We start from the raw sequence: 21527 nt of genomic DNA, 5'->3' as shown, positions 1-21527 counted from the left end.
AGATACAATGTTCTTTCAGTTAAACAGACAGTGTGCTATTGGTTTTAAACAAGCAGGCTCAGAATTATTTTAAAAGGGAGCTATTCTGGAAATTCCCAAGGCCTAAAAATATATTTCTACCTTTCTCTCAATATGGTACCCAGAGTAGCTGATACGGCAGACAGACAGATAGATATTTAATGTGGGAGGGAAACATTTCAAAGAAATGTACCATTTTACTAGGGTTCAGATTGAATCATTCTTTCATGTTGTTTCCAACTTGTATGCTTCCCCCCCCCCCAAAAAAAAGACAAATATCATAAAGGGGATACATTATTTGGATAACTTCAGGTGTGGAGAGGGATTTTCCCCTTTCCTCCTCTGCTGTGCCCTTTAGGACAATCCTTCCTGAGCTGGTATTTACATTAGAGAAAATCATAATTGGATGCATTTGTAGTAAACCCTCCATGTGTGACTGTTGCTTGCTTTTGTTCACAGGAGAACAGTTTTGAGCAATTCATTATTAACTACTGCAATGAGAAGTTGCAGCAAATCTTCATTGAACTTACGCTAAAGGAAGAGCAGGAAGAGTACATACGAGAGGTAACAGTACCTTGTTTCCTGTGTCTCTATTTGCTGCTTTTGATTCTGTTGACTCCAAATATTTCAAGCCCACTGTGAAATGTTTATTCCTGTTGCTGTTTGCCTTAGTGTAGTTTTTCTTGTCATCTGTGATGACCTTGTCAGGTAGAAAACTGAGCTGTCATATTGATGCTGTCTTAATGGAACATGAATGTTAGTAGCCCTGAAACCAAATATATGGCTGTGCCAAATATATGGCACAGACTAAAAGTGAAAGAGCAATTTGTACCCAAGCTGGCAGAGGTATCCTTCAGATAAGCATTTATGGAGTGGGAGATTGCATCCAAGACTGTTGTTAGGGGATGGGCTATTTCGCTTCCTCTTTGTGTTTGAATGGCCTGAGCTTCTCCAGAAGAGATTCACTTATGGAAGAGGAATCACCCTTTCCCATTTTTAAATGAGGATTTTTTTACCTTTTCTTATAACACATGTTATTTTTTAAAGCACTCTAAACTGTGAAACCATAGATATTGCAACTAAATCCTGCAGTGTTATCAAATGTTAATTTGGAGGAAGAATGGAAGGAAGAGGGTCATCACTGCCCCTTCTCTTCCACTCACTAAAGCCTCAGGCTCATAAATAAGATAAATCCTCACATCATTCTAGATATTCTGTACACTTATTTAAATACTACAGTTTTCATATCCATATTTGAATTTCAGATATTTGGCACATTTGCTTTATTCTAATAGTTTGGGTCATCACTTTGATTCACAGGGTTTTCTTCAATTGCATGTTTATTGTCTCCTGATGTATCACGGTCATTGATAAAATATTAAGAACATTTGAATACAAACTTCCCAGGGGGGAAGAGCCAAACAATTACTGCACAGTCAACCTGACATCAGTAACAGAAAAGATTCTAGAGCAGATTATTAAACAGTCTGTAAGTACTGTTAAGAGGTATAGAAATGTACTTGCTATTGCTATATCCTTGCAAAAAAACCTCAAGAAATGTGGGCTAGACAATGCTAGTGTTAGGTGGATCTGTAGTTGGCCGATAGACTAAAGAGTGCTCACCAATGGCTTCTCTTCATCCTCCATAAAAGTGACTAGTGGGGTGCCACAGGGTTCTGTCTCAGGCCCATCTTTATCAATTACTTGAATCATGGAATAGAGGATGTGTTTATCAGATTTGCAGATGACACCAAATTAGAAGGAGTAGCTAATATATCCCAGAGGACAGGGTCAGAATTCAAAATGACGTTAACAGATTAGAAAAATTGGGCCAAAACTAACAAAATAAATTTCAGGGGAAAATGTTAGTAGAAAAGTCTGAGATATAGGATGAGTGACCCCTGGCTTGACAACAGTACAGTAGGCCCTTGGTATCTGCGGGGGGGATCCCCCCAAAGATTCCAAAGTCTGCGAATGCTCAAGTCCCATTGTATTCAATGGCAGTTGCACCACCATTAAGGACAACGGGACGTCACCACCCTGGCCTCCCAAAGCCTGCCTTGCCTCTCTCACCATGGAAGGCAGCAGGAGGTGCCTCCTCTTCCTCTTCATCTTCATCTTCCTCCTCCTTCCTCTGCTGCCTCTTCCTCCTCCTCTTCCCTCTTCACTCTCTGCCTCCTCCTCCTTCTCTTCCTCTTCCGTTTCTTCCTCTGCTGCTGTCCCCTCCATGCAGGCTTGCCATCTGCTGATGGCAAGTCTGCAGATACCAAGGACCTACTGTACATGGAAAAGAGGAGTCTTAGTAGACCACAAGCTAGATCTGAGTCAGCAGTGTGATGCAGCAGCTAAAAAAGCCAATATGATCCTATGATGCATCAGTAGGAACGTAGTGTCTAGAATGAGGGTAGTATAGTATCACACTATTCACTCCGGTTCTGGTTAACACAATTCAAGAGTGATATTGACAAGTTGGAGTGTGTCCAAAGGAGGACAACCAAAATGGTGAAAAATCTGGAAACAGTGCCTTGTGTGGAGTGCATTAGGGAGCTAGGTGTGTTCAGCCTGGAGAAGATAAGGTCAAGAGAAGATATGATAGCCCTGTTTAAATATTTGAAGGGATGTCATATTGAGGATGGATCAAGCTTGTTTTCTGCTGCTCCAGAGAATCAGACCAAGAGTAATGGATTTAAACAAAAAGAAAAGAGATTCCACCTAAACATTAAGCATAGACTTCTAACAGTAAGAGCTGTTCGGTAGTAGAATATATTGCCTCAAAAGGTGGTGGAATCTCCTTCTCTGGAGGCTTTTAAACAGAGGCTGGATGGCCATATGTCGGGGGTGCTTTGATTGTGAGTTCCTGCATGGCAGAATGGGGTTGGACTGGATGGCCCTTAGGGTCTTTTCCAACCCTATGATTATGTGCCATAGCAGATCAATCTGTGGAATACCACAAATGGCAATTATGACAACAGTTTGTACTGTTCCTAGACCAGGCAGGCAAGACAAGCCTATGTATGTGGCTGGGTGAACATTCAGGCTATTGCTACAGTGCTTGCTTATTGAGAATTAATAGCACTTATGGATATACACACACACATGCCTATAGACAGAACACTGCATGAACTGACAGGAAATGTGGAGACATCTGTTTGAGAAATCATTCTGTTTTTTGGTATGAGACGCCATAATATTCAAAAAGCTCTGGCTATACCTTACTGCTTTCCCCCATGGTGCTATTTCCTGATTCCTAGTTTAGTTGCAAATGAATATCAAAATTATGGGAGGGCAGGAAAGGAAAGCTGGGTATTTATTGCATTATTCACTTAAGTGGCACTATTTGTTTCTTAAGATTTGATTTCTAAGACTTTTTTTTTTTGCAAAGGTTAACTGATGAGCCTGGTTGGAAGTTTCTCTTAATGTTTCATTTAAATTTAGCATTTTTCTCTTGAAGATGAGATTTAAAATGAGAAAAAATTCTGGGCTTCTTGAGGCGAAATTGTCATTTCCTTCTAAACACTCCAAGATGCACAAAGCGTTTATTGACCTTAGGCTTTGCACTAAAAGGATTTGGCTCTTTTCCAGTTAAGTGCATGGGAAATTGACACAGATTGGGGGACTGGAATGGAAAGCAAATCTGGCAGTCATTCAAGGACACTTATTTTGCTCCAGCATCATTAGTAGGCCTGTATTTTGGGCAAAATGCTTAGGTCCTAAAAGCCTCAAATAATAATAGTGATGGGGAGTACGGGTACAAACCAAAAACCCAAACAAAGAAATAAACCAATCCTTCCTCTTCATTGGAATTTTTATATATATATATATATATATATATATATATAGAGAGAGAGAGAGAGAGAGAGAGAGAGAGAGCTTTTGTCATCATCATAATTTTCCTGCATATTTCAGAAAGGAAATAAAAAGAAGTTTATATATTGTTGGTGCTATATGATTATATGAACCTGGATGTAGGGATTCCATCTGCTGTTCCTTTCATACGTTTAATTTCATGCATAAGTCTAGAAATTTTAGACCAAAAAATGACCGCAGAAAACTGAGTCAATGTAAGTAACTGTACTTTAACTCTTATTCAAAAAGGAACCATCCCTGGTGAAAGGCAAGAGCATAATCTGTCCTGGAAGCACTGACCCTCCCCCCTTCTACTCTCTCATCCATCCAGCCTTTAGTATGAGCACAGTTATGCTTGCTGGAATTATCCATTGGTATTGTTTTCCTATGCTTCATCCTTTAGATACTTGATTACATGCTCCTAAGTTTTGCCTTTGACTTACCTACAGACTACATCAAAATCCATAATTTCGGTCACAAAACCTGATCTTGACTTATATGTGAGGTCAACTTATAGTTGAGTATATATGGTAAACTGAGATTGTGAGGTGAAAAGTGTCATGAATACATGCACTCTCTTAAACTATAAGGGCGTCTTTATTAAAGCTCAGGGACAATAGTGCATCACATTTGGCAGTCACCTGGTTAAGGAAGACTGATCTAATGAACTTCTGATGATGTGTACTTGGTGAGTCCCCAGTTGTAGACTTCAGTGAAGAAATGGCACAGATACATTAAAACATTCCACCACATATGACTCCAGCTGGGACTGCTGGTGTTCTACAATTTTTTTAAAGAAGGAAAAGAATTGAATACCTAATATTTAATAATAATAATAATAGTAATAATAATAATAATAATAATAGTTTGCCATAAGCTGGAAGCTCATGGGAATCATGGGGGGAAATAGTAAAAAAATAATGTTCCTAATACTTTTTGGAGGAGTTTCTTCAAGTGAAGAGGGGGAAATAACACAGTGGTGAGGGAACAGATTATTTACAGATTTTTTTGTGACTGCAAAAAGACATGGAGAAATGTGTAGAGGAGAGGATTCACACTATCAAAGGCAGCATGTTGCTCCCAGAGACTTAAAAGATCCTGACTGAACATGCAGGAGCATAATTCACCACCTCTTGTCTAGCTGTGGTAACTTGCTCCTCCGCTCTCTCCAGGGCTGCACGGCTATTCTCCCACCCTCTCTGGGACTGCACGGCTGCTACTCAGCCCTTTTCGGGAGCTGTGAGGCTTCTCCTCAGCCCTCTCCAGGACCACGCACATGCTTCCCCCCCCCCTCTCTGGGGCAGAGCGGCTGCTCCCTGGGGCTGTGCAGGGGCATGCCCAGCCACGAATGCACACTCCTACATGCCCCAGAAGTCCACCAGATGTCTCCCCACCAGAAGTGGCCGCATAGGGTGACACCAATTTTAGGGATGTCACAAACTGCTGCTTCTGCTGCTATTTTTATTTAGGACTGAGTCCAAAATCGTCTGCATTTCACCACTATATTGGAAGGCATAAAATAGAACAGCCACTTTGGTGATGGGAGATGAGCGCAGTTAGATTCCTGTCATGAAAGGACTCATTGACCCAGTTCAGTTGCCAGAATAAGCCAAGGTTCTGTAGCGACCCAAGGATGTCTTTCATGATTAGTATGCTGATGCATGATTTTTGGATTGCTCTAAGTAGAAGTAGCTAAGTAAACCATTGACCTTCAGTCCTTTATTTCCTTATTGCAATGTGATCTCAAATCCAGCATTCAGCATTATCTCCCTTTCTCAAAAAGCCAGAGAAATAATATATTGATTATTATGAGTGTGTTTCTCTGGTTTATTGAGGAGAGAGACAAGCTTAAATGCTGTATTCTCCTGGATTGGATGTCATAAATTACAGATGGAGAGCCCATTGTTTGTTTAATTTCTCCCATTTCCAGCAGGACAGGAACCATGTCCCAGGCTGTATCAGTACCTTTAGAATTCTGTCTTGCCACATTTGAATACACATTCTGCTTTGAGTTTGTAGTGAATAGAAATGATAGGCCACATGGAGAAGGCCTGCTGTTACCATTAGTGCAGCAAAATAGGCACACAGGCAAAAAAGATGTGCTGATTTAATCTGAAAACTTTAATCTAAGTTGTAATGTCTTTGATGCCTTTCCTTGCAAATGACTTCCTCAAAAGCATTTTATTTAATAGTAATTGAAGGCTGCAGTACTATTGACACTTGGAAGATGAATTAAGTATAACTTAAGGGCCTCATTCCCACTTACAAATAAATCGGTTTGCCATCCGAATCGATGGATCGATTCGACAGTGGAACGTGGTTCACACTACATTTGCCCTGATCACATTTTTTCCCCTCTAAAATAACCCACTTGTTGTTCTGATTGACAAAAGAATCAATTCAAATGGACCCGCTTCAGCCAGCCAAAGGGCAAATTTCAATTAATTCCAATTCACATTCACACTTGCACGGAATCGATTTATTGAAAAAGATGCAGTAAAAAATCAGTATCAAAAAGACATGTGTTAAATGGGTCTAGTGCATGGCCCCTCTCTCCGAACCATTTCAGTGATTCGGTGCAAGTGCAAACCAGAGTCATTTAAACTGCTTCAAACTGGTTTGCAAACTGCTTTAAAACGTAGTGGGAATGAGGCCAAGAAAAACCATATTTGCAAGTAATCCTGTTGGTTTATGTTTATGTTGCCAAATAATAATACGGATTTATTTACTTCAGTCATTATTTCTTTCCTCATTTTCTGTATATTGTTTTTATAGGGCATTGAGTGGACCCATATTGAATACTTCAACAATGCTATAATCTGTGACCTCATAGAAAATGTAAGTCATAATGAAAACATACAAAATTTGTAACTTTTGCATTTTTTTAATTCTGCTGATAATTAAGCAGTTTTCAGATATAAAGGAATTATTGTGACTGAATGTAATATTAGTTTAATTTTTCTTCTTGGGAAATGTACCATAGAGTAAAACTTATAATGTCTTACAAAGCATACACTCTTTGCTTGACCAGTAGAAATATTGTGACTGTATATAATATTTGTTTATTATTTTTTTTTCTGGGGGAATGTACCATAGAGCAAAACTGCTAGTGCCTTACAAAACATATACACTTAGTAGATAATGTCCCTGTGAAGGGGAATTCACGAAAGGCTTTTTAAAAGAAGTTATCTAGCAGTTCTGTTCTCCAATACATAACATAATAGTAGATGGAAATATTGCTTTGTTTCAATTTATGTTTCAAGTGCTGTTGTGGACAATAATTCCTATTGTTTGTCTATATGTTTAGTGTCCCATTAGTTTAGGGATGGACATCTTTGGGTTGTTGTGATCACAGTATTGACCCCCTTGTGACCTACAATAGTTACATACCCACTAAAAATGCTTCCCCCCCGCACACACCACAAGTGACAGAAAGGTCAACACTGGGGGGGAGGGGATGGAACATCTCCGCACTTTAAAGAAAGCCTTGAATCATGCTTTCGAGGAGAATCACTGCTTCTGGAGGTGCCAAGAATGGCAATTCTAATTTGCTGTGTTTTTAAATGTTTGGTCTGCAAGGGACATAGGCCCACAAAAATTGAATGGTGGTGGGAGTTAGTTCCTTGGCAACAGTCTGAAATGGTCAGTGACATGTATGAGTGTGTGTGTGTGTGTGAGAGAGAGAGAGAGAGAGAGGCGGGGAAGGGGAGATAATGCTTTTTTCTCTAAGCTTTTTAAATCAAAGGTGAACTTTGTGTTGCAAGTTGACATCACAATGAAAGTTTGTGGGGAAGATCTGTGAAAGGAATTTGTCTGACCATATTACAAATTGTGGGGAGGCTGTGAATACCTAGCACAAATTACATTGTTTTCAACTATAGGGGCCGGGAAGAGGTCAGCAGGAGGAAGTAGGATGACAGGCTCTTACTGAATAGACAGACCAAATGTCCCAAGCAACTACTGAGCAGCAACAGTAGTGAAGGGTGACAGTGGCAGAGGATCTCACAGAGACAACAGCAGTGGCACCATATCTAACACCTGTTAGTACTGTACAGAAGGAGGCATGGCACCCGCCCCCCATCATCATTGGAAGATTTTACCAGGGAAACCCTATAATGAGACAATCCATAATGAAACAAGAAAAAAATTGAATATTCACAGTGAACTACTAAGGTAGAGCAGATGACAACTTGTTGTAATGAGGGGGGTAATGACACAACTGACCTCAAGCTAAAATGCAGACCAGCTGTCAAAATAAACAAGTCTGAAGTTGCACAACCCATGTTAAAGGGACATGGAATGTGAGAAGTATAAACCAAAGGAAGCTAGACCCAGTAAAACAAGACATGTGATATATAAACATTGCAATTTTAGGAGTGAACAAGTTAAAATGGATAAGAATGGGCATTTTGGGTCAGATAATTACATTTTACTCAGGAAATGAAAATCTATAAAGAAACAGAGTGGCATTTATAATAAGGAGAAATATAGCAAAAAGAAGGTCAAAGGATATAATGCAAAGTCTGAGTGAATCATATCAATAAGGAAAAACTCATTAATATGAACATATTCAAAGTATATGCTCCAAACACAGAGGCAAAAGAAGATGAAATTGAGAAATTCTATGTGGGAGTCCAAGAAGCCTCCTCACAAAAATAGGACCTCTTGCTATTCATAGATAACTGGAACATAAAAATTGGAATCGGAGCAGAATCAAATAATGTAGGAAAATATGACCTGAGATCATTAAATGAAGCAGGAAAAAGACTGACTGAATTCTGTGAGGCCAACAATTTGTTCATTGCAAACACATCTTTCAAGCAACCCAAGAACTGACTGTATGCATGGACATTACCTCATGGCCTAGATAGACATAAAATAGGCTACATAATTGGAAGCAGAAGATGGAGAAGCGCCATTCTCCCTGCAAAAATAAGACCAGGAACAGATTGTGGCCCAGACTATGAACTGCTAATAGCAAAAGTTAGAGTAAACTTTAAGAAGAACATGAAACCAACCATCATGCTTAAGTACAACCTGAAGAACATCACAAAAGAATTTAAAGACAAAGTGAAAAACAGATTTGCACTATTAATCCTAATTGAAGAAGAAGAAGCAGAGCCCTCCCTCCAGTCCATCTGCCTTGGTCCAGGCCTCAGAGGGAGAAAAGAATGCTGGATCTGATCCCTCCCCCCCTCACCATTCCCTTCTCCTTTTGTGTCGTGTCATTTAGATTGTAAGCCTGAGGGCAGGGAACCGTCTATTATCCCCTCTGTTGTAAGCCGCTCGGATTCCCAGTGATTGGGCGGCATATAAATAAATCCTATTATTGTTGTTGTTGTTGTTGTTGTTGTTGTTGTTGTTGTTATTGACCAGGAGCCAGAAGAACTCTGAACTGAAGCCAGGGGCACTGTAAGAGAGAAAAGACAGTATCTGTAGCCAAAAAGAAAGAGAAGCCTCAGTGGCTGGCAGCTGAAACTCTTCAAGCAGACATAGACCAATGTGAACCAAAAGGAAAAGATGACAGAAATAGAACCAGAACCCTGAGTGGAAATGTTGAATGACTTGTGTGCAGGGATAAAGAAAACTACTATAATAATAAATGCAGTGAAACAGAAGCTAACAATAAAAAAGAAAGAAAGGACAAGAGACCTCTTCAACTACTTTCAAGAAATAAAGGAAATTTTAAGCCATGAGTGGGGAGTTCTGTGACCAGCAGATGAACATATTACATAATTAAGAAGAAATAACTAGATGGTGGAAACAGTACATGGACAAATTATATAAAGGGGATGAAAGAATGGCCAAGCATGGATTCTACCTCTGATTTTCCATTGTCCTAGTCCAATACTACTATGCCACATTGGCTCTTGGGGCAAAGGTATCAATTTCCATAATTTAATCTTATTAGTATTGAAGAGCTGGCCCTTGGGCTGCTCCCTCCTCCCTCATCTCACTGAGACTGGAAGCATTATCTCAAGTGCAAACCCGATGTTCCTTTTGTGTAAAACGTCCCTTTTCTTATCATGTAATTTGAGATTTGTGAATGTTTGCAACAAGACCTGGGGGCAGGGAGAGACTGAGAGTGAGTTGATTTAATTTTTCCCTCAACTTCAAGCTCGGTTCAGCTTTCAAAAGCCTGTACCCCAGCAATTTATGATTTCATTGATTTCATTGCCCATCTTAAGAGTACACCAGAATTCTCTCTGAATATTTCCATGAAACCTATTAGCTTGACATGCTAGTATGCTAGTAGTAGTCAAATTGACACCTCTTTGTAAGCAGATATTGTCTGACAGGCATCAGCTATGTGCTGAACTTTAGGTGTTCTGTTTGATCACTCAAAGCTCTTTCTTCTTGAAATGTCAGTATTGTGAGTAGTCACGTTATGAAACTCTGAGTCATGATAAGAAAGATAAGAAAGATATTCACCAAGTGTTCTGAATATATGTGGAAACTGGCTGTAAAAATGAACTGTGGGAGAATGGCAGCCACCATTTTCATCTCCCTTCAGCATTGTTGAGATGCATAGTATTGGGGGATTCCTTGGTCTTGCATGAGAAATTAAGACTCGCTAGGTTCCCAAAAGGCCTGCAGCTGGTGGAGCTGAAAACAAACATCACTTGTTTATTAAGATCAATGTAACTGCCTGAATTTTTGGATTTTCCTTGCAGTCATGGCTAAAATCATCTTCATGATCTTCCACTATATTATTGAATCCTTCTAGCCCAGTGCTGCCCATTTTGACTGGCAGCAACCTTCTAGAGTCTGAAGCTGGGTTGTTTCCATCATTGTCCAACTAGAGATGTCAGGCATTCAAGCTGGAATGTTCTCCATGCAAAGCACAGGGCTCAGCCACTTAGTTGGCACCTCTTCATTCCTCCTCTTGGTGTCTGAAGGAGCCTGCTGGCTTTTAGGCAACGTCGTGCCCACACTGAGTCAGCCCTTGGAGGGAAGTGTGGTTGCAAATAAAATGATAGATTGATTGAGGAATCAGCAGTTTTCCTTTGACAGTTGGCAAAATTGAGAAAGAGGAGAGATTCCAGTCTGCTAATCTGCTGATGCCACGTGCCACTTTTTCACTGAGAGGATATTTCCCTTTTTTGTCATTTGTAGGGAAGGTACTTGGTGGTAGGGGTTTATCACGATGGGGAAAAGTCTAATTGTCTCTTCCTTTCCATTCTTTCTTATAGTGATCTTTCAGCCAGTGACAGACAGATTCTTTCTCAGATACCTGCAACATCAGTCTAAAGACTATGGTTGAGGGATAAAAGTTCTTAGGAATTTCTAAATGGAAAACCTTTAAAATGTCTCCTGAAATGGTGTGTGGGTGGGTAGAACTTCCAGTAGCCAAACTTTGGTGTGTGTGTGTGTGTGTGTGTTGGCCCCATACAGACTGCCAAAATAAAACTGCTTTGGGTCACTTTGGATGTATGCTGCTTAAATGACGCATGTGTCCTAAGAGTCTGGTAGCTGCGCCAAAGCTGCGCTCCAGTCCTTAGGACTTGATCGTGGCTTTGGCGTGACTTTCAGACTCTTAGGATGCATGCATCATTTAAACAGCATACCTCCAAAGTGACCTGAAGCAGCTTTATTTTGGCCTGTCTGTATGGGGCCTTTTGTTTCATAAAATAAGATGTGTGACTTGATTTAGAGGGGAATGTATTTCCCAGAGGCTTGCAGGAACATATGTCCCCCTAAACGCAGACATAATTGTTGTTTTCATAATTGCATCACTGAAATTTAGTGGTAGTTGTTGGGGTGAGTGTGTGAGGGCCACATAGACCACGTATCAACCTTATGTCATCCACTGCTGTGATATCTCTGCATGCTGACTCAGATAAATTTGACCAAAGTATATGTTTTGTAACATTGGGAACTCTGGTTTTCAACTCCTTTTGATCTGCACTGTTTCCAGGCTAGGGTTTTACTATGTTCAAATTTGACCCAGTTTTTCAGTGTTTTACTGTGAACTGTAAGGGATATATATGATACGCCTAAATAATGAAATGAAGCTTTTTGTTACATGGTAGAACCAGAATGGAATTCTTGCTATGCTTGATGAAGAATGCCTAAGGCCAGGGGCTGTTACTGATGAGACATTCCTAGAGAAGCTGAACCAGGTCTGTGCTACTCACCAGCACTTTGAAAGCAGGATGAGCAAATGTGCACGTTTTTTGAATGATACTTCTCTGCCGCATAGTTGCTTCAGAATTCAACATTATGCTGGCAAGGTAAATACATTTTTGTTGTTTGTCCACATTGCTGACATTCTAACTTGACATAATTAAAACATAATTTTGACCTTCTATGGAAAGATATAAGCCAAATATGTATGCACAGAAGAGAACCACAAGCACCATAGCTTTTCTTCCATGTTTTTCAGTACATCTCTTCCACAGCTGAAGAGACAAGTCAGGCTAGTGTAAAGTCACTTCCCAATGTGTTTATGGTTCAAAGTTTGGGGCTAAATTCTGAACATACAAAAGGAGCATTTAGGCAATGTGAATGAATTGTTCTTGGTGGCTGCTCCTCCACTGAGCCCCCAATTGATTATCTCTTGTTTATTGAGACTCTTGGTCTGCCCTTTTAGGTGATGTACCAGGTAGAAGGATTTGTTGACAAGAATAATGACCTGCTTTACCGTGATCTGTCCCAAGCCATGTGGAAGGCCAACCACTCCCTCATTAAAGTCTTATTCCCAGAAGGAAACCCTGCCAAGATTAATTTAAAGAGGCCCCCAACAGCAGGTTCACAATTCAAGGCTTCTGTGGCAACCTTGATGAAGAACCTGCAAACAAAAAATCCCAATTACATCAGGTAAAGTTCAAAGAATTAAAACAATGACTTTGAGAGTGGTTATTCTTAATATATTCAAAGCAGAACAGTCAAGAAATTCAAAGGACACCATTGAAAAAAAGAGGAAGCATTTTTATTTGATCATAGACAACTACTTGAAAAAAAATGAAAGTGTGGATTTATGGATTTACGTATATGGATGCAATGTGATGATGAATTATTGTTAAACAAAGGAATGTGATTAATGATGGGAATATATGTACTAAGCCCAAGTAGAAGAATTTAGTCAACTGTCACATATTTAAATTATTTTTAAATAATATTTTAGTTTGTTTTTAAAGCAATGTATGGTTTTAAATGTATTTCTCCATTCTGCATCACCTCGGGAGTCTGGCAGAGAGAAAGGTTGTACATTAATCTATTAAATAAATAAATGCATACATTAATATAAATTGAATTTATAACTGTTAATTTGAACAAGTCACCTTTTCCCCACTACTTTCACATCAGGGGATACGTCTGGCACCAGCAGAGACAAAGTCTGGATCCATACCATGGCACTCTTTATTTTTCAGATTTTGTAAAATATTGCTTTAAAACTGATTAGAAAAATCCTTTCATGTTGCCTAAAGATATGGCTGTATAAGTTTGTAAACATATGTTCTCTTATTTGCAGGTGCATTAAGCCAAATGATAAAAAAGCAGCCCACATTTTCAATGAAGCGCTAGTTTGTCATCAGGTTCGTTATTTGGGTTTGCTAGAAAATGTCCGTGTTAGAAGGGCAGGATATGCATTCAGGCAACTTTATGAGCCTTGTCTAGAAAGATATAAAATGCTTTGTAAACAGACGTGGCCACAATGGAGAGGCCCTGCCAGGTAAGAGTTCAATTATTTATTCGAATCATACCCTTCTTTTCTCCCAGCAAAGGACCCAATACTATGTCACTCAACCATGGTTAAGGGCAAAAGTGAGTAATTTATTTTTTGTCAGAGACAGAAAAGAGATGCATACCCCAAGCCACATTGCATAATTCACAGTTTAGCAATTGTTAATGTTACATGTCTGTTTACCCAGGGAGAACCAGTTTTAAGAATTGACGTATGAATAGACCATTGCTAATCCATCTTTTTTGCCCTTCCTGGACTGTATGCTATGGAGACTTGATTATGGCATCATTGTTCCAGATAAAAAGCTATAATTTTGCATGCTGCTACAAAGGTTCCTAATATTAGTTGGAAGAAGTATGCAAAATTGGGGTCTCTGCTATACACTATTCAGATAATTTGTTTGCATGTGAATGTGGCATAATCTGGGCAGGGCAAGGAAAGTATTTAGCCAGGTACAAAGCAGTCATGAGGTCATTTGATGTTCCCAATTTAAACACCATGTCCATATTTACACCTGGAATATGATAGAAGAGGTGCAAAGATTGGACAAATACTGACTAAAAAGGTGGTCTGCTATGCTTATCTTAGTCTCTCTCACTTTTCAGACTAAATTATTTGAAAGTGTTCAGAATCTTTGCCAAGTTTTCCAATTTGAAATTAGAAATCTATTTTGTCCTATGAGTATAGTTGGCCCTTTGTATCCATGGGGGTTCCGTTCCAGACCCCACCCCCCATGGAGGACAAATTCTGCAGGTCGTCAAGTCCCATTCTCCTCAATGGCCGTGTGATGTGCATGCGACTGCTTTGGCACAGCTGCATGTATGCGTCACAATTGAGAATGGGGCAGGATAATTCACGGCTGCTCCAGTTTACAGATGACAAGACTACGGATGGGAATAGCTGACTGTATTTACATCCTGTTCAGTGCTGTACATGTTACTGAAATTAGGAATAGGTAAATCACTAATTTTCTGAACGATTTTAAATTTGTCTTGTATTTTTGCATGTTTTTAGTCATGGTTCTGTTCCATTTCTGCATTTAGGTGTAAATTATCAAAATCAACATTAAATACATATATGGTGACATTTAAAAACATTTAAATTGCTTAGAAACTACTTCACAGCCTTTGGAGTACTTCCAAATTTAAGCTCAGATTTGTACATCAATATGAGATGTACAGATAATGATATTTCATTTGTCAATCATAAATACTGAATTCCTAAAGCATTCCTAATTCAAACAGAATATACTTTCACTGCTTGGAAAATTTCACAATCTGGATGGAATTATTTTAACTCTATATCACTTATAGATCAGAGGTGTTGACTTCTATTAATCTGCTTATCATCATCACATCTGGAATGTCAAATTTTGTAAACAGAATGGGTGACTTATTGGCTTTTTTGTTTTTGTAAAGACAGCATCTGTGATAATGAGTAATAGTAATATGCTCATGGCAAATGAAGCATAAGTAAAGAATTGCTGGTTTTATGGTATGTGTAATAGCTTCCATTTTTGTTTGTTTTATAGAGCTGGCGTAGAAGTACTATTTGGTCAGTTAGAAATCCCTGAAGAAGAATTTTCTCTGGGTAGATCAAAAATCTTCATCCGCAATCCAAGAACAGTATGTCAACTAATGTTCCTCAATTAACATGAAAACAGCTTCAATACCAATTTGTCCTCTTCTTTATTTTTGTTTTTTGTAAAATTCCAGAATTTTATTCTGACCTAAAAGGACAGTTTAGGCTGCTAGGAGAATGGTCAATTTTTTCTAGATTTGGAGAAACACATGAGGGTAGTTAATTAAAGCAAAAGCATTTTCTCTTGTCACAGTGACACACATTTAGCACACATTTCTCAAAATATTACTTGAGTGCACCTGAACTGCAGACGAGAAAATAAACCTGTTAACCTACATTAAAGTTAGGGGCTGGACAGATGGGCACAAAGGGGTGGCGAGGTGCAGCCCCTTTCTGCCCTAGATGGAGGCCGCAGCAACCAAATGTTGCAGCCTCCAGGAGCCTAAAAAGAACCCACTCCTGATGGGTTCTTTTTAGGCTGTGTGTGGGGCACCATTGGCACCCTCACGTACCATGATGACATGCACACGGCACGATGTTGTTTGGGCTCTGCACTGCACGGACGTCATCATTGTATGCCCCGTCTGTATGGGAACACAGCAAGATGGCGCCCAGGGTGCACAGTAGGGTTGCTAAGTGTGTAAACGCTCAGCCCCCGCGCACCCCTAGTTCAGGCCCACACTGATGCAAAGCACCCGTCTGTTGAGCCCCTTATATTTTGGCCTTCCTCCTCATGGCCTAGGATGACTCTTAGGCTTTGTTTGCTGAAGTTGACAGATATAGAGTAGACCATTTTGGATTGCAGGCAGAGAATCTTTCCCCATTTAAAAGTTCCTGAGGGCAACAAACAGAAAAAAATCTAGCATGTTCATTCAAGTCTAGCCTGCTCCCTGTTGCACTGTTTTTTCTATTGTAATGTATATTTCTACATGGAAGCATTAAAAATGTGACACCACCACACACACCTTTACTCTGAAATGGTATGGTCCATTTTACCACTTCAGATCTCAATAAATTGCATTAATAAACCCAGTCTAAAGTAATTTAAATTGAGTGTGTGGGGGTGTGTGAGGATGTCATATCCAAAGCTGCCTGCTGAGCATCATAGTAGAGTTAGAGGTCTGAAATTGACCATATCCAGGCTTCAGTTATTAACCTCACACTACTGTTCTTTGCTAAGGAAGGCACTAATATGGTAATTTTAAAGTTAACATTAAATTGTTCTCCTTTCTCCTGCTGCATCTTGCGTAGCTCTTCAAACTGGAAGACCTTAGAAAACAGCGCCTTGAGGACTTGGCTACACTAATTCAGAAGATCTACAGAGGCTGGAAGTGCCGCACACGTTTCCTTCTTATGAAGAAGAGCCAGGTTGTTGTGGCTGCCTGGTACAGGAGATATGCTGTAAGAAAGGCTTTTATTCTGACTCTTCCTAAATGTCCAGTAGAGTTAACAATACATTATAAACTATAAACAACTGCAGAGTAACACCCATTATTAAATAAAACACCCAATCTTTAAAAATTGTCAATAACTCAAGTCTGTACACCTCTTGATAACTAAGCTTTCATAGTAGTTGCTTAAGTATTCTGATTAAGATTTGGAATATTCTACCTATGATTCTATGTATCTTTTAGTGATCAGAAATAGCACTTTGAATTGGAAATGCTTCAGAAACAGTATCACAGTCCTTGAAAAAAAATTAAGAATGACCATGATTTGTTGCTTTAAGAAGATCTTGGCTATGTTGTGGTTTTACCATGGTTTCTTCCTGATCTGTTCCTGATCTGTGGATGTGGGGAGCCATCCACTTATCATGTGAGCAGAAAGCCTTGGAGTGGCAAGGGAACTTTCTTTACTGTTATTTGCTTATGGCAGCTACAAACACAAGCATTGCATGCATCACCTGCAAACTAGCTTCAAACCGATTTCACATGTGGTCAATTATTTAATCATGCCTTAGTTTATTCAGGCACAATACCTCATCATGTCTAAGTTCATAAGTCTTGAAGCATGTGTGTAGTGTGTTTTCAAGCAGTTACCACAAGAAGATGGGGGATAATAATAATAATTTTCCTCTTGTATAAAGTCATAGTACACATCACAATAGAATTGTTGTAAAGAAGAGTAGTATTTATATATGCAGCTCCCTCTCCTCCATTTCATCCACTTAGAGATGCATTAACACACATTATTTTTGCATCACATGTCTGTTTTCTTCTCAGTTATCCTTTTGACCCATTACTTAGTAACTGATGTGTTCACTGTTCCAGTTTTTAAAAATCCTGAATCACTTTTCAATGTCTTTAATTTTTAATGCAGCAACAAAAGAAGTACCAACTAACCAAGAGTTCTGCTATCATAGTACAATCTTACATCAGAGGATGGAAGGTGAGTTCATAACTTTATTCCCTTAACCTCTGTGAACTCTCTACTGCTGTTTAATGGAAATACTGTATATACACAACAGTAAGTTGACCTCATGTATAAGTTGAGGACAGGTTTGGGGACCAAAATTATGGATTTTGATATGACCTGTGGATAAGTTGAGGGTAAAACCAAAATTCCAATGGGCATAACTGTTCGTGCTCATACTAAGCGTTAGATGCATGAGAGAGTAGATGGGGGTCAATACTTCCAGGAGTGATTACAGTCTTGCCTTTCACCAGGAGATAGTTCCTGTTTTTAAAAAAATAAGGGTTAAAGTACAATATTTACATTGATCTTTAGATAAGTTGACTCAGGTGTTTTGGGTCAACTTTTTGACTAAAATTTCTAGACTTATACATGAGTATATACAGTATATAATAGTTTAGCTAAAGCTGGAAATGATAGTCCTTCTCTATGGGAATTTAAGCTTTATTTATTTATTTACTTATTTATTTATTCAGTTTGCTTGGTATAGGGTTATCACTTAATCAGGAATGTAAATATGCTGCACCTTAACACTGACCTGAAGATGTTATGTAAACATGACTTTCAACAGAACCTAGCACTGTGGGTGTAAATCTTTCTGTTTGCTATTGCATCCTTCCAATCAGATATTTTCTTTTTTAGGGCATGTTGACACATAACAAGTAATTACAACTTCTTAGATCAGAACTGCACTGCATATGGCCAGACTGACTTTCCAAACCCCTACTGATGTTCCACTGTGGCAAAATCAAGTTATAAAGGGGTGGTTTGCAGGGAGTCCTCAGTCTATTCCCTACCCACTAACTCTCCCAGCCCTCCAAGTTCCATATGATTACTTGAAACCATGTATTGGGATTCCTGGGTTTCTGGGCAAAAACAATGAGTAGAAGAATTAAGCATTCCTCTGATCACAATTTCTTACCTGTGAATCTCACAATTACTCACTAGAAAACTGTATTTTTTTAAAACATGATTTCATTAATTCATAGAATAGCTACTAGGCCATGAAAGATCTAGTTTCAGCCTTAAAGTTCCATTAATAGCTAGGATAACCCAACTAATGTATACTGTTGTGCCCCCCCCCCAAAAAAAAAAACCCTACACCCTTAAACTGGAACACTAGTTAAGTAAAATGTGGTGTAATGAGAATGGTTTGGATTATTATGTTTATAATCAGCAGGGTTTTTTGCCCCACTTTTGCATTTTGTTTATATTAACCAAGATAGTGTGGACAATAGCTCTTATAATCCATTAACATAAGCCATGCTGGCAGAGACTTTGGGGAATCCAAAACATCTGTATGAGCAAATATTCCCTACCCCTGCTTTAGAATTTGTATTATACACATCTACTGATTATTCTAAAAACATGAATGGTGTCATTAACTTAAAATCCCAGTAAACAGTGGAATTTTATGAGTTTAGGGCCAATAATAGCTCTTAAGCAATGAAGACCAGGGGACCAGAGTTCAAATCCTGGTTCAACCATGGGCAAGTCATAGTTTCTCAGCCTCAGATGATGACAGTAGCAAACCCCCTCTGAAGAAACATGCCAAGAAAACCCTGTGATAGGGTCGCTTTAGGGGTGCCATAGGTCAGAAATGAAGATATACAACAACAGCAGCAGCAGCTCTTAACTAATAAATGCTATTCTCTGTTAGTTATGGTAACACTTGCTCTTTATAATGTGTTAAAACCTGAACCTGGAAACTGTGCAGAATTGCATAGCATCAGATTTACTGTATATAATCGACTATAAGCTGACTTCATGTATAAGTTGAAGGCAGGTTTGAGGGCCAAAATTATGGATTTTGATATGACCGTATCATATCATTTTGATATGATCGTATCATATGGTAAATCGAGTGTAAAACCTAGGGGATGTAACAAAGCATGTAAAAGATGAAGCAAAGGAAAACAATGCCAAAGAACTTACAAAATTCCAACAGGCATAACTGTGCTCATCTTAAACGCTGGATGGATGAGAGACTAGAAGGGGGTCAGTGCTTTCAGGATAGATGATACTCTTACCTTTCACCAGGGATGGTTCCTTTTTTAATAAGAGTTAAAATACAGTACATACATTGACCTGTAGAGAAGTTGATTCAGGTTTTTTGGATCAATTTATTGACTAAAATTTCTAGATTTATACATGAGTATATACAATAAATTAAAAATATATATGCAATATTGTGAAGATGAAAACTTTCACGGCTGGCATCCATAGTTCTTTGTGGATTTTTCGGGCTATGTGGCCCAAAGTTTATTCCTGACATTTCACCAGCATCTCTGGCTGGCATCTTCGGAGAAGATGCTAGCCACAGATATTGACAAAACATCAGGAATAAACATCAGGAATAAACTCTTCCAGAACATGGCCACATAGCCTGAAAACCCCATTAAAAACTATATGGGTTTTTGTGAGGAGTAAAATGGATGGGTAGGGAGAGGGACCCAATCATACCATGTCTTTCTTTACAGCTGTATATATTTGTGAGTGTTAACTCTGTGATGTTGACTTTTTTTTTAACAGGCCCGAAAACTTCTGCGTGAACTCAAGCACCAGAAGCGCTGTGAGGAAGCTGTCACAACTATTACAGCATATTGGCACGGTGCTCAGGTAGGAAAAGACAAACAGGCTTCCATTTGTTGAAGGCTACTGCATGGACAAAGGTGGTCTAAGTAGACTAGAGAAATGTCTTCAGCTGCTTAGTGTATTCCTTCAGCATATCTTTCTCTATCTCTTTCTCTGTCTTTGCAGTTCTACTCTTAACCAGTTTCAGTCTAGCCATCACATATTTCTATTTATACTGTATGGAATGACTTGGTCTCTCTCTCTCTCTCTCTCTGTTTCCATTGGGAACTTGAAGGAACTTTTTTCTCTCTCTGAATGTTCTGTAATTCATTTTTAAATGCACCACAGGCGCGAAGGGAACTGAGGCGGCTGAAGGAGGAGGCTAGGAATAAACTTGCTATTGCTGTTATTTGGGCTTGCTGGCTTGGATTTAAGGTACTACCTGCAAGTGTCATGTGCCTCCTCTTCCCCATCCAACATCATTAGAAAAAAAAAAGCAAAAATTAACCATATTTAGTAGCTTACTAAACATGAGCATGTGATTGCTAATAACCATCCATTTCATCTTTGCCACACTTAACATGAAAAAAAAAATTCTTATTAGAAAAATAAAATCTAGATATGTCCAGCTTTACAGCACTAATTGCTTGTTAACGGGTAATTAGGCATTTAGATTGAAAATGAATGGACTCAGTGCTGTGAAATGTATTTAATTAAGCTTGCATGTCTTGAAGCAAAATATCTTTGTAGCATGCACATGCTGTAATACTGTTTACTTTTTACACACTAGTTTAAACGCTAAACACACATTCCCAACAGTGCACATTAGTTTTATGCTTTCATGTTTCACATTTTTGATGGTTATTTTACATTTCAACACCGTGTTATGACATAATTCCCTAATTTACCATATATACTCAACTATAAGTTGATAAATTTATGCCAAAAATTTGACCCCAAAAGCCTAGGTTGATGGGTCAATGTGGGGACAGCCAAGGTGGAGAGGAGGAGGAAAGGTGGGCTTTGCCCCTCAAGCCTCTCCTCCAACCTGGCAGTCTCCCAAAGTTGTACACTCGACTTATCCACGGGCCATGTCAGAATCCCTAATTTTGGCCCCAAAACTTGACCTTGAATAAGTCGACTTATACTCAAGTATATATGTTATTTTTTAAAATGTACAGGATAGCCAGGGGTTATCTAGGCATAAGTCACAGAAGTCTTTTAAGTGTGGTTCATTGCATCTCACTGTTTGAATTCCTGAAACATCAACATAACATGTGGCTACTGCATGTTGCAGCATTAGACTCTCCTGTATTTTAAAAAATAAATTAACAGCGCATGTGCCAAGGAGTGAAACATCTTGGGGCCCATTAAAAAGCAACACACTTTATCAAGCGTAAACATCTGT

At 39.0% G+C, this 21527-nt stretch overlaps 1 protein-coding gene across 6 annotated transcripts in view; it reads left to right on the top strand.

Moving 5' to 3' along the window:
• Positions 1–21527, top strand: part of MYO1B (myosin IB) — a 156565-nt gene that overhangs the window by 112426 nt on the left and 22612 nt on the right. For 5 of the 6 annotated variants that reach the window (XM_089519562.1, XM_089519561.1, XM_089519564.1 and 2 more), the window contains 10 exons: positions 478–582; positions 6640–6702; positions 11898–12098; positions 12458–12684; positions 13340–13540; positions 15084–15177; positions 16385–16534; positions 17453–17521; positions 20078–20164; positions 20468–20554. In XM_089519562.1, coding sequence (XP_089375688.1) covers positions 478–582; positions 6640–6702; positions 11898–12098; positions 12458–12684; positions 13340–13540; positions 15084–15177; positions 16385–16534; positions 17453–17521; positions 20078–20164; positions 20468–20554 — 1284 coding nt within the window. The remainder of the gene's footprint in view (positions 1–477; positions 583–6639; positions 6703–11897; positions 12099–12457; positions 12685–13339; positions 13541–15083; positions 15178–16384; positions 16535–17452; positions 17522–20077; positions 20165–20467; positions 20555–21527) is intronic. The other variant, XM_089519563.1, reaches the window with a different exon arrangement.

The sequence above is a fragment of the Sceloporus occidentalis genome, unplaced genomic scaffold, assembly GCF_023333645.1.
Source record: "Sceloporus occidentalis isolate IW3139 unplaced genomic scaffold, rSceOcc1.0.p SCAF_4, whole genome shotgun sequence".
NCBI lineage: Eukaryota > Metazoa > Chordata > Lepidosauria > Squamata > Phrynosomatidae > Sceloporus > Sceloporus occidentalis.
This window is presented reverse-complemented; position numbering and strand designations above follow the sequence as displayed.